Source organism: Symsagittifera roscoffensis, chromosome 6 (genome assembly GCF_963678635.1).
Source record: "Symsagittifera roscoffensis chromosome 6, txSymRosc1.1, whole genome shotgun sequence".
Taxonomy (NCBI): Eukaryota; Metazoa; Xenacoelomorpha; order Acoela; family Convolutidae; genus Symsagittifera; species Symsagittifera roscoffensis.
This window is the reverse complement of record NC_087067.1, coordinates 28,942,403-28,956,230: the sequence shown is the minus strand read 5'-3', so window position 1 is coordinate 28,956,230 and position 13,828 is coordinate 28,942,403. Positions and strand designations below refer to the sequence as shown.

Sequence of the window (13,828 nt, the reverse complement as noted above, 5' to 3'; positions counted from 1 at the left end):
TTTGTTCTCCAACTCAACTGCGCTTACGTCAGCGTCTTTTTGAAGCAGCAAAAAATGAATTTCATTTTACGCTTTTTTCATGCATTTCAATTTGAGGCAACAAAAATGCTAGATACTCATCTCATTCATCTGAAATTTTTTATATATAATTATTGGCTATTTATGCTACCAAAAAATACCATGGAAGCTGCTGCAAACAAGAAAATGAATTTCAAATGGCCTTGATTTTAACATAACTCTTTTAACAGAAACAGAATTTTTTTTTAGAAAATCCGTTAAATTCAGAATCAAGATTCCAAAGGAAAGCAGCGCCGCTTATGAATCTCTTCCGTTCGACTTATTCGACTATTATTTCAAACTTTTTATGATAGTGTACCAGTGTTTAAACTTTCCTGTGTTCCAAAATAAAATTTTTCTCTATTTTTCTTGCGTTAAAATGTATTAATAACGGCTTTTATGGCACAGGTTCAATAAAAATTGGCACACGTTCAATTAGTTGTAATTAAAAACCAAACTGCAGCAAATATAAAAACTATCGAACTCCACTTTGATCTTTTTGTTACCAAATTTTTTGAAAAGCAAAAAATGTATAATTAAACAGTAAAAATGCAAACGAATTGAATAAGCCTGAAATAATGATCCTTTATAATTAACAGAAAACTTCAGCAAAGAAAAAAATGATTAAGATACAAAGCTGTTACACCTCAAAAAGTTGTTTTAAACCAGCAAAATTATTTAATTGTTAGAACAAAAAATAAATCAAATTACAAAAATAGAAATTCTTAAGTCTCAAAACAATTCTTAAGACTCACAAGGCGCAAGAAAAAGAAAATGAATGATGATTTGGTTTTTTATTATCAAGAAAAGCAATAATTCTTGAACAGGTTCACATAACGAACCACAACTGATAGGCTGGTAGTTTTGTTTACTTTCACCATTACACGACCATCTGGATGTTTTGGTCATAGAAGTTCTCTAGCCTACAAAAATTCAATTAGGATCTTCCGGTAAATATCTTTCGTTTTTGGCTAGGCGTAGGCTTTCATTTTGACTTTCTACCCAATGTCACCAAAAATGGTAGTTATTGGTTTTTTTTGAGAAAATATTAGCAGCTTTTTAAAGAGAGCAAGCAGCCGTTTGTGGGTATGCACTTTTTAATACCTGATACAAAGAGACCTCTGGGGCGTAGTTAGAATTTATACAGCTTCCCTCATAAAAATCACCTCTGTCATTTGTCTAAGAGAGCATCGATTTACAACAGAACGTCTGAAAAAAAGACAAAAAGAGCAGCATCAGTTGGAGTCGTGAGTATTTATAATAGTGATACTCATAATAACGATCATAAAACTATAAATTTGTTCAGGCCTATTAACAAAAATACAGGGTAATTGTAAAAATTACAGTTTGGTTTCAAGTTTTTTTTACAAATTAAATAAAGCTAAATGAAAAGAAAAAAATCTACAAGGCATTAAAAACGACTAGAAATCTAAAGGATAGATTTTATTTTAATCACAGAATTTTAAAGTCCTGCTCTAGAAAGAAAAGGAATGAAATGATGAAGAAGATAATCAAATGACTTTGAAAAATGGGATATCAACAAAATGCCGTACCGGGCTGAACTTTTTGCTTTTATGTTTCTGTGGAAGAAGGAAAAAGGACGATCAATTAGGATCAGAGTACATAAAATAAAACCAAGTAGAACCCAATCGGCCTTTTGCAAAAAAAAATAGAGTTTTGGGTATAGAATTTGATCACAGTAATAAGCCAGATAGTTCCTTTTCAAGCAAAAATTTTAAAATGTAGTTCCTCTACATCAAATGAACCTCCAAACTGTGAAAGGGTAATTTTGATAAGCATTCCATAAGTAAATCTGCCTTCCAATTTTAAGTGGGGAGTACTTGAATAAAAGACCGTACTATAGAAAGCTTGAATATTTAACAATTTGCGACGAAAGCAAGGGCTCCTCAAAATTGACCAATTTACAAGTAAATTATAACCAATTATGAACGGGGAGTGGGTGTGAAGTTTTTAAGTCTCCGCTTCTCAATCGAAAGGTGATATGCTCTCCTCCACTCAATTAAAAGGTTGGATATTAAACAGGGGAGCGGTGGCGAACTGCTTACGTCTCCGCCTCTCAATCGAAAGTTCGGATGTTCGAGGCTCACCAAGATCTGTGCTCGTTACTTGAGGGTGAGGCACAATGATACAACCAAGAAAAATAGAATTTATAATTATCTTAACCAGGGACTCAACAGAAACCCCTCCGTTAAGAGCTAAACAGTCCGTTTGTTGGTCCTTTTTCTGAGGATGAATAGTCTTAATTTTAGATTACACTGAAAATTATGCCAAACTGGGTTTTTTTATTTATTTTCGATTCTGCCATCTGATGTGAGCACCACAAGTTTATCCAAAGACATGGGACAAAAAAATGTCAACTTTTTGGTTTTAATGGGCGATTTTGTTTTTAACTTTTTTGCTGTTTGTCTGCAAGTATTTTAGATTTGGGTTTGAATTTTATTAGCGTGCTAAATGAAACTACTTGGAAAGAGTTAACTGTAACAGCATTTTAGAAATTGGTTTTCTCCGAGATTCTTCTGAGGGAACATTTTAACAGACATTGCAAATAATTTGAGTTATATGCTAAGTTCGATTCTTTGCGAAAGTTCATGCACTTGACGTCTTCTTTATTCCACTGAAAAACAATAGAGCGGCGCTTGAAGGTCTTGGACGTTTATGCAAGAAGGTTTGACAAAATTTACAGAGAAAACATTTGCTTATAAGAAACCTGTGCATGGATTAGAGCAAATATTTTCAGAAGTATTGGCGGAATCAGTTTCTTCTTGGCCCATTTCAACTTTCAACGAAAAAAAACCCATATTTTTTCAGAGTCATGTTTGACGCCAAACCAGGTAAATATTTCAATTTTTTTGTCTGTCAATTTACTGTGGCATTAAGAGTAAGGCAAGCTTATCAGCTTTGCAAAGAAATTATCCGGTCTCACAAACTCAAGTTTTTTGTGTTGTCTGCGAGGATGTTTTCACTGCAAGATTTTGGGTGTACCGTAACTATCGTTACAGATTGAGCTAATATTTGGAACTACACTTGTTTCAGAATGTTTTATCCATTCCACCAGTGGATTTAGGGGGGAGCGGACGCTGCCTAAGTTTCTCATTTTGAGGGGGAAGCGCGCGCCGAAAAAAAAGCAATTTTTTGGTCAACATTTTCCAAAAAGAGCAAAGAAATTTTTAGCCAAAGTAGGGATAGGGTCTTTATAGTGATTTGGGAGAGTTCAAAATATTACATTGGTCGACCAAAAAAAAGGTCAACAAAATTTTTGAATTTTTTTTGGAAATCCCCCCCCCCCCCCTTGGCGAGAAAATCCTAGATTCGCCCCTGATCCATTCATCTTTGGATTCCACGCCCGAGAGAAGATCAAACAAATTTAGCCTCGTAGTGCAGAACACTAAATTGTTTTTTTTTCTTTCCGTTGGCACTTAACAGTCAACGGATAGGCATACTGATGTGGACAATACAAAAGAACTTTTTTTTATAAACATCTAACAATATTGGAGGGGGGGGGGGGGGGGGTTGGTGAGAGTTTAAAAAAGGCTATTTGAATTACCTGTAGTGGAAACATTCTCCCCCTTCCACCTGAAAGTGTCGCCCGTTCTGTCCTTGAAGAAGAGAAAGCCCTCCCTGTCCATGACCAGAGTGTCCCCCGAGAGGAATGCCAGGTCCCCCTTCCTGAACACATCTCTCGCTATCTTCTTCTGCGTCTCGTCCTTCGCAACATATCCGTCGAACTTGCTGATCGCGTCATTCGCAATGATTTTGCCCACTACTTGACCAGGCTCACCTGATAAACAATCTAGATATGTTTTAGTGGTCAACCTCCGGGTTTGGCCTCTGTTGGTTTACAAACGAAAACCATAAACTGCTCTGCGAGGAAAAAGTCCAATACGAGAGTATGTTTAAACAAGATTAAATCCCGCAATTCTGGAGAACCTATCTAAGGTTTTATTTGTTGTGTGAAGTTACTTTATGATCAAATTCGGCTATGGAAAAATTGTGTTCGATGGAATTGTTTCTCTTTCCTAGCTAAAACTGGTTCAGCACGACGGTTTTGGGTGAAAAACTACAACAAGTTTTTTCTTCAAGCCAATCCAGTTATTTTTTAGGCGTTTCGACCAAAGATGGGTAAAAATCTACTCAGTCGACCAAAAACATTTTGGTCAATTTTGATCTACCGAAGCCATATATATTTCGACCGTTTTGACTGGATTCGTGTATGTTACGACTTTCTCCGCCGGAGAATTCTGTGCTTCACTTCGTTAGACACGAGCCAGATATAATCTGGCTGTCTCGACTTAAATCGTAGATATTCAAATTTCTTGACTAAAGAAAATTTCGCTCGACCTAAGATTTTGTTCGACCAAAGTCAAATAAGGTTTGACCATCTCAACCAAAGTCGTTTGCGAATAGATTTTCTCCAACAAAGAGAAAAAGGGCTCGGGTCAGTTTTCAAACCAAGCCAGAGATAGGGTGCTCTCTCTCAGTGTATGTTTTGACCGTGTTCCGCCGAATCGGATCTTTTTTTGAACGTGATGGCGCTGTTTTTTTTCTAACCGAACGGGAGGATGATTTGACAGTGCTCAAGGTGTGCTGTGACCGTTTCTGGGTACATTTTGACCGCGCTTAACATGTGTTTCGACCATCCTCGAGGTATGTTAGGTGCTCGAGATATGTACAAACCCTACTCGATGTAAAAATCGACCGAGGTCGAATTTTTTTTCGGCCTACCATCTTGACTAACTTCAACTAATATGAATTTACGGAAATTATTGTTTATACTTATCATGGAACATTTCATGGTCATTTTTGATCAAAATCAATTTATTGGAGACATCTGTAAAGCGAACGCCTGGTAGAAATCAAAATACCACTGAGTTGAGAATTTTGAATTTGCAAGTATTCTGCTTTTCAATTGATTTCAAAAATGTTAACATAAAGTTTGATGTTTGAAAGAAATTTTCTCAGAACCTAACAGGGATCTCCTGAATTTTCCCTGGCTTCTTTCTATCTCTCTTTAATTGAATGTGTTGGTTTTTGCACCACTCTTTGATAGAAATATTTCCTTGAGCACCAATTCTTTTGCTCAAATTTTCAATTGTTGTAAAAATATTTAAAAAGTTTTTTTCTTAAAAAATAAATTGTTTTCAATTCGAAAGTGCTCGACCAAATTTGGGCATGTTTCGACCGTGCTCGAAATAAGTTCCAAGTTTGAGCTCGAACCAGACCCCTGTATTGAATGAGAACTTTTTGCCGAGCATCGACATTGAGCTCGACCTCTGAAATTTAAACATGAAAAGTGATTTGCTAGACCTGGGTACTCAACTGAGTTTTTATTGGCTAATTTTTTTTCTATCATTTTATCGCACCTGGTTTGCACTTGACACACACTCCTTGTGCATCTCTTATTAAACTTCCCTGGGGGTCCACTTTGACAAGAGTGATCGGGAAGACAGAGGGGAAGAGACGACTAGTGAATCCACATGCACCCTCCCTCTGTGATAAGTTGATGGTGTTGGCGTTTCCTTCAGTCGAACCGTAGAGTTCCAGCACTTTCGGAATCTGGAACCTGAAAACAAAATCCGGCTCTTTTCTGATATACGGCCCAAAATCAACAGCAGATCAAGGATAATTAAGCTCCTGTTGTCAATGAAAATTAAGGTGCGTTCATTGGAATTAATGGTCAAAAATTGTTAACATTGTCAACCTTTGCAAAAACGACTTCCACAATTCCTTTTTGAGTCCGGCTCCTAAGATGAGTCTGAGTTTGTGCTGAGTTTCCTCGCTTGTGATTGGCTGCGCGTAGATGTATCTGCAGATCTCCCCCAGGTAGATGAACATGGTGGCTTCTGATTCTTTGATGTCCTTCCAGAAACTACTGGCTGAAAATTTTGATCTAAACAATTAAAGATCAAGATCATTTATTTACTAGGGAAATTAACTAGCATACGAGCTGTTCTGCTTTTTTGGGTCAATGGCTGTTTGAACCTTTTTAGCATATCAGCATATCAGCATATCTGGCTTATTAACGAATTAAAATTTTTTAAAGACGCCCATGGAACGAAGAATATATGCTTTTGAGGTAAACTGCGCGCCAAACAACGCTGTTTTTGTGTGCCCAATAACGGAATTTGTTTGCAAAAAAACCTGCGGCGCAGAAACTTGCACTAGATAAGAATTTTTGACGATGGGGAGGGGAGGTTTAAAAAAATTGGTATTTTTTCAAGTTCAGCTATTTTGAACATTTTTAGCTCTCCCGAAACCTGGTAATGATCATGAGCCTTTCACAGCTCTCGCACAGGCCTAAATGCGCTTCTACCGGAAGAAATATGCTTGCCTGAAAGCCATGCAGCATCCTCTCGTCAGCACTTGGGTGACCCCTAACAGTCCTGCATTGGAATGATACAAAGGTAGAGGTGACCAAATAATGTCTTCACACGTCGTCTTCAGAACCTCGTTGAATGAAATCCCGATCGAGATTATTCTAGAATTTTTCAAATTGGCCGCTTTGGGCAGACCGGTTGTTCCTGATGTGAAAATGTAGAGAACGGTGTCGTCGTAATTTTTTTTGGGCCGAATGAAAGTTGTGTCCTGGAGTTTTTTAGTTTCCTGGTCAATCTAAAATTGTCGAATATCCTTGACTAATTTAGAAGTATTAAAGCTTAGAATTCTTGTTCCAACCGCTCTCGAAGAGTATGTTAGTTAATAATTGTATCGTATTCAAGCTATTTACGAAGGCGTATTGTAAGTTTATCCCAGACGTGATTCGGGCTAGTATATAAAAAATGAAAAATTGTCGGCAAACGGTTCTGATTTTTTTCCGAAGCTGTGTAGTGAGAATATTGGTCACTCTCTATTAGTCAAAAATTAGTCAATAATCTCTACGTATTGTAGGGTGGCTCAACTCATTAAGGCTTATTTTATGTAAATTAGAGACTAATTTCAGTTAACTCGTGCTTCCAAAGAAAACAGCAAAAAATTATACAAAAACAAGGACAGCTGGTTGCTGTGCAAAGAGCACATAATTTTCCGACCACATTCATAAAAAAGATTTTTTTTTTCTTACTTTTCTGCAAATTAGTGTCGTTTTTAGTGCGTAGTGTGATTCGATGAATATACGATCGCGTAGAAAATTATTAAGCTTAGCATTATCGACAGGATTTGCCTTCAAAAAATGAATAATAATCAAAAAATGAAAACAAGACAGCCGGTTACAGGGCAAGCAGCACAGAATGATCCGACCATAGTCTTAAAAAAAAATAGAACAACGTTTTTTTCAAAATATTGTCGTTTTTTTTGGCGTGGTGTGATAAAAGAAGCAGAACAAAAAACAAGACATTAGGTATATTCGACAGCCATATTAAAATAAGCAAATTGCAAATCAACTTTTAAAGAAAAATTACTAGAAAAACGAAAAAAGGAAAAAAAAAATGCAAGTTTTCTGCAGTTTTTTAAATTTTTGAAAATTTTGATTCCAAAATGGCGCTAAAATACTCAAAACATACTAATTCTACCCAAGTGAGTCTAAAATTTTACGTTTTAAATTAAGCTATTGTAAGCTTCTAAGCGGTTAAAGGTCTAAATTAGACTGCTCGGTCGCTTTATTCTTTCGAAATAAGACGAAAATTTTTTAATGTGGTTCTAATTACGACTGTAAGGGCTTTAATATGATAGATCACTCAACCCAGTTCGATGATTATTTGCGGTACATGATTTTGCGTAAAAAACGAAAAAGAAAAAGTTTTAAAAAACTAAAACGCACCCTAATACAAAGTTCCTCCCCATTTGTTTGTTGCCAAGGAGGGGCTAAATGAAACATCAAAAATTAGTTTTCTTTATAGTAAAAGGTCTAAGAAAGCCTAGAAGCTAACAAGACTGCTCGTATCAGGGCCAAGCGTTGATTCTTCCGACTGCCTTTTAAGGTTTATGGAGCAGTAATAACATGAAAAAATTGAATGTAAAAAAAATGAAATTTTTTTTCTGAAATTTGAACATTTTATGAAAATCATCGCTCCACACGCCATATTAAGTAGAAAAAATAGATTTCGCTGCTAGCAACAATCAATTATGGCACAAAACTTATTTCAAACAATTTAGAACGATTTTTAGAACGGATTAAACCTCCGCTTACGCGTTAAAAGTGCGAAACATATCGCGCGTTAATTGTCCCAAATTGGCCAAAAGGGCAATATTTAAAACACCATAATTTTACAAAAAATGATCACAAGTGAAGTATCTTTTCAAATTTAAGCTGAGGACAACAATAATTTTTGAATAATATTTAAAAAATCCGTCAAAAATGGCTAGTTAACAAGTCGAAATTTGTCTGAAGAAAAAAAAACCCACCCCGAGCACAAATATTCCGTTATTTTCGTATCGAAAGTACGAACAAAAAAGTAAAAGTCCATATAACAAGTTGTAACATCATTTTTGGTACCTGATTGTGCGTGGAATAAAATGAAAAAAAACTACAACACGCGCAAATACAAATTTCCTCCCCATTTTCAATGATCGGGACAATGAATTAAATTACTTTTAATTATGATTATATTGTTTTCCTTTTTTCTGGGCATTTTACTCCGATCGAAAAGTTCTGCGCTATTTGCACCTGCAATTGGTTGCTATTCTTGCTTCATAGATTGGAATGTTTATAGAACAGAAATACAAGATGCGAAGACGGAGTATCTTTGACCGGATTAATAAAATTTTTTTCTAGCCTCTTTGCAAATCGATTTCCCAAAGTGATTTGGTAACAGACTTCGATTCAATTTAACAGACTCCCGTAGTGGGTGACAGGGAATAGTATGGATGTGGTTTTCCTGGTGTTTATTTTAAAATTTCAGGTAATCATGATCGAGTTGGCCACAAAATAATGTTATTTAAACATTTCATTTTCGAGAAAATCATGTCGTTTTAAATAGATTTGGCCACAAAATCGGCCACAAAATAATGACATTTATACATTTCATTATCGAGAAAATCATGTCGTCTTAAACAGATTTTGTTTTCCATTTTTTTGTTTGAAGTTGTTATGCAGGAGAATTTTTTATTTTCAAAAATGTCAGTGTATTGTTTCAACGCAACTGTTTTCTTTTCATCCAGCATATGCAACTTGCAAATTGTATTTGCGTTGGGGACTTTCAGGATATTATTGTAACATAAGTTTGCAATAGAAATTTGGAGTCAAAACATACCATGGTCGAAAGAGAGCTGACGAGGAAAACAATTTAATAAAAACGTGTTACACCATAGAGCACTAAAATTATCATTTAAAATTATTCTTAGCTCTTGTTTGAAAATTATACAGTATTTGTTACGCAAGAAGTTCCACTGCTTAGCTTTAAAAAATTTGACACGGTTAAGGTTGAGTTACCAAAACAAAAGTACCTAGATATCGATCAAAATTTTAATACAGGTTCAATCATTCAACCATTGCAACACTATTTAGAACCATTATTTAGAAGAACAGTTTTTTTCATTCACATACACAAAATCTTTAAAAATCCCAAAAAAAAATATTGTTTGCATTATTGTATTGTTTTTCAATTCGCTGTTTTTTTTTATTTTCAATTGCTTAGAAAGATAAATAAAATGATTAACTTTCATCAATATAAACTCCTGTTTCTGGCGATAACTTCTTCGGTTTTTATACTGTTTATCGTGCCCCCCTCTCACCAACAACAGATACAGCAAGAAGAGTGTGTAGCCTCGTTTAAGGGGGGCAAAAAACTGGAAATTTCAGAGGGGGACAAAGGAAGCATTCTTTCAGCTCTCACTGTGGAGAGTTTGGAAATGTGTGCAGAGTTTTGCTGTGAATTTGACGCAGAACAAATCTCAAAATCGGTTAGTTAAAAACTTTTTATATCTAATCATTGTTCCGTACTTGTTGTTCGGCCCACTAATTTTATTCTAGCCATCGCTTGCAAAATCGAGTATCACCAAAAAAAAACACGTTGTAGACGGTCAAATGATGCATAATGTTGAAGCTTTGAAAAATATGGTTTCGAGAAAAACAATCTGAAAGTTACTATTTTTCAGAAAGACGGCGATTTCTGAAAGTGACGTCATTCATTAGGTTGAAATAAAAAAAGTGTTTTTTTTTGATGGTCAACTATTTTTGCAATATATAAAGAAGTGTTTCATACAAAAATCAAGGCAAAAAAGTTTGAAGATGCTTTGATTTCATTTTATGCTGGTATGTAACTGTTCGGAACTGTTCGAAAAAACACCAATTCATTTTAACCGAACAAATAAATAGTGTAGGTTAACCAGTTAAGCTTGATTGAGTTTAATAGTTTTTAGTTGACTCTCAAGCATATTCTCTTTACTTAGTCGTTCTTTTATCTTTAGAATATCCTGACCTGAACAGCACCCACACTCAGATTGAAATAATTTTGCCAAATTCTGAGCTACAGCCAATTTTGGGCAATAACTTTGTTCGACTATATTGATCCACTTAAGCCATGGCACCATTTAAGCCTCTCTTTCGCTGGCAATTTGGCTTCCACGTTCTCGATGGGCAAATTTTGAAGTAGAACTAGGACCTTACAACAGAAAAAAACTTAACCCTCAAGCCAAGACCCTGACATGGTACTCCTACATCCCACCCAAATCATCCTGACGAAAACCCGAATAAATTAGAAAGAAAAAAAAAAGAAAGAAAGAAAGAAAGAAAGAAAGAAAGAAAGAAAGAAAGAAAGAAAGAAAGATAGAACTTATCTCTCTAAGATAACTTTGATTAAAAACTGCAACAAATTTTGGAGAAATGAGACAAAAGGCTCTTGAAAAGAGTTAGGTTTCTTGGCAGATAGAGGTTTTTTATAGGCTGACTTTTTGGTAGACTAAAATCAATTGAAAGTGAAATTGCTAATTTTGAGACAGCATTTGCTCTGCGGTGCTTACAATCGGAACAAATGGTATTGTGCGCCTGAAACAGTGCTCGACGCGTGGGGACTGACCTTTTACCAAACCGCCTTTTATAAGAAAGGTTTATCAGACTTGATAAATAAATTTAATTGACAGATGTAATGAAGCTGTTTAGTCAGGTTAAAAAATTATTTCACGGTTTCTCAGCGAAATTTAGTTTAATCTAACCGCTTTTTTTGACCCTCACTAATCTAAATTTATCTTTATTGAGTTGTTAGAGATGTAGCGACTAGTACGTGTGACACTCAGCATGCGCAAATAAGTAGTTACTCATTTGATAAAAAGTCTACAAAATACGGTAACCAATCAAATCGCAGAAAAAAAGTTCTTCCTAAAACATTTAGTATTTAGTATTCAACGATGAAAAAGAAAACTCCAGGAGAAGGAAAAGCGATTGAATTACACAAAGCTTATGTCAATTGCTCTCGCAGATTTCGGAAAATAACCATACCAGCATAGTCCATACTAGACCAGCACTCGTTGACGCTGATTTCTCCAATTTCAAGCAATGATGAAGGCGGCGAATTTTTGCATTCAGTTGCGCCATTTCAGTTCTTGGGTTGGCAGTCTCTCGCCCTTCTGTTTTTTCCTGATTTTGTGGGAAATGGATAACATCCTTATCGAAGGTTGCACTCTCTCTTTATCTCGCAACCATGACAAATGCCAGCTCTCGCAAATATTTGCAGTAAGAAAATTGAGTGGTCGGCTATAAGTTTTCTGAGTTTTTGGCCCTATAGCCGAAAACTAAAAGTTTGTGGTATAATCAACAAAATCTTGTATTTTTGGTTAGTTCACGCATTGGTTTTTTACGTGTTGGTTCTTTTGGCAAAATTTTCGAAACTTCTGGTTATGCCAATAAGTACTGATTGCTTCGATATAAGGCTAGTGTATAACGGAAAAACAGCCGTAATGCAACGTGTAAGGCAAAAAATAACGTTCTAATTAAACCGATTTCGTAATCAACAAAAATATTTTCGGGTCTGAAAGGCCGATGAAGTTTGGTAACACAATCGATTTGAAAAACTTTCAAAAAAAAATTAATAATACTTTTCAGATTTTCTGCTCAAAAACGCCCAGCAAATTGGAAATATTCTTTCATCAATTACAAAAAAAAACAAATGGATAAATTTGCTATAATGGCCTTGGTTCTGTCCAAAAAGTACCGTCGCATGTCAAAGTATCGAAATTTGGAAGCGTCGACAAAAAAAACCTTGTAATAGCAAAAAGTTTTTGCCAGACGCAGTTGTTTACCAGGTTGAGGGCTAAAAAACTGAGTTTAGGTCTGATGTTATCGGTGGTAGTAGTTTACTGCAGTAACGACTAGGGAAATGCGGAACTTAATGATATTCGGGGGGCAATCAATCTTCCTGCCAGTTTTCAATAACTCGATTGTACAATTTTTTCAATTCTTGACCGGGATTTTTTCATAAATCGGCAATTAATTGCTGCCGAAAACTTTTTTCCGTCAGAATTTCGAAATCTGGATCTAGTTATGTGCTGTATTTTGCCTGGTTTTTCAACATTGGTTGTTTTACTGCACTTGTGTTTTGGCTCATAACATGAATAATGTTTAAAAATTTTGCAATTCGAAATTTGCCTGAATTGAGTTAATTTGAAACGGTCTTTATTTTTCGGTTCAATTTTAAAATTGGTTTTTTTTTTTCGCTGTAATTTGATTGGGTGAAATTTTTATGTTTGTGCTAAGCGGTCAAATCAGTTTAATTGAGTTTGAATTCTAGCTGATCTAATTGCCGCATACCTACGGCACGAATGCAAATAGGCCGGTCCCATATTTTTTTTGCGTAGTGTTCTGGTAAAAAATCACTCTGGTAAAAGTTCCGTTTGGTAAAAAAACTTAGCCTCTCGTTGCTTAAAAAGAGTTTTTTTTTGAAGTTGATAGTCTGCTGATTAATTGTAAGATTTTTTTGTCAATCAAATTTGCGTCATTTGTAATACATTGGTTGGTGGGTTTTTTAAAAAAAATATTAAAAAACTGTCCTGTTTGTACCAAAGTGAAAAATTGGTCGCTTTTGTACCAAAAACTGTTCAATTGCTCAAAGAGTACTAAGAATGCTACCTCGCCGTGTCGAGGTTTGCTATTTACTATTTATGTTTCGACTGACTCGACCAATAAATGGTATGTATCGACCGTCCCGATCCAGGCTCGATATGTTTCGACCGACTCGACCCAAGCTGTCTGTGTTTCGACCGACTCGACCCAAGCTGTCTATGTTTCGACTATGTTTCGACAAGGAAAAACATTTTGACCAAGTTCGACCGAGGAAAAATGTTTCGACCGAGTTCGACCGAAGTGTTTTTCGACTGAAAAAAAAAACAGTTCGACTGTGTTCGACCGAGGAAAAATGTTTCGACCGAGTTCGACCGAAGTGTTTTTCGACTGAAAAAAAAAACAGTTCGACTGTGTTCGACCGAGGAAAAATGTTTCGACCGAATTCGAACGATGAATTTTTTTGACCGAGAAGAAATTCGACCGAGAAAAAACATTTCGGCTGTGTTCGACCAAGGAAAAACTTGTCGACCGAGTTCGACCGAGGAGTTTTTCGATCAAGAAAAAACAGTTCGACTGTGTTCGAACAAGGAAAAATGTTTCTACCGAGTTCGAATGAGGAGTTTTTTCGACCGAGAAGAATTTCGACCGGGAAAAAATAATTCGATTGCGTTCGACGCAGGGTTTTCTCGATTGAGAAGCATTTCGATGTATGTTTGTATGTATGAAAAATGCCATTTTTATAATGTATGTAAGTATTAAAGGATGTTTGTATATAATTATGTTTACATGTAAGTATCTATATATGTATTTATGTATCGGTGT

At 35.6% G+C, this 13,828-nt stretch overlaps 2 protein-coding genes across 3 annotated transcripts in view; one reads left to right on the top strand and one right to left on the bottom strand.

The window, feature by feature from the left end:
* LOC134847601 (long-chain fatty acid transport protein 4-like) overlaps positions 1–13,828 on the bottom strand; it is a 38,810-nt gene that overhangs the window by 14,971 nt on the left and 10,011 nt on the right. The window contains exons 4-7 of one of the 2 annotated variants that reach the window (XM_063864713.1): positions 6,407–6,687; positions 5,777–5,965; positions 5,439–5,638; positions 3,623–3,856 (exon numbers count right to left, since the gene is read on the bottom strand). The exons of the other annotated variant lie outside the window; for it this stretch is intronic. Coding sequence (XP_063720783.1) covers positions 3,623–3,856; positions 5,439–5,638; positions 5,777–5,965; positions 6,407–6,687 — 904 coding nt within the window. The remainder of the gene's footprint in view (positions 1–3,622; positions 3,857–5,438; positions 5,639–5,776; positions 5,966–6,406; positions 6,688–13,828) is intronic. 2 annotated transcript variants of the gene reach the window in all.
* Positions 9,226–13,828, top strand: part of LOC134847602 (uncharacterized) — a 10,288-nt gene continuing 5,685 nt past the window's right edge. Inside the window, exon 1 of the mRNA XM_063864715.1 lies at positions 9,226–9,912. Coding sequence (XP_063720785.1) covers positions 9,661–9,912 — 252 coding nt within the window. The 5' untranslated portion in view covers positions 9,226–9,660. The remainder of the gene's footprint in view (positions 9,913–13,828) is intronic.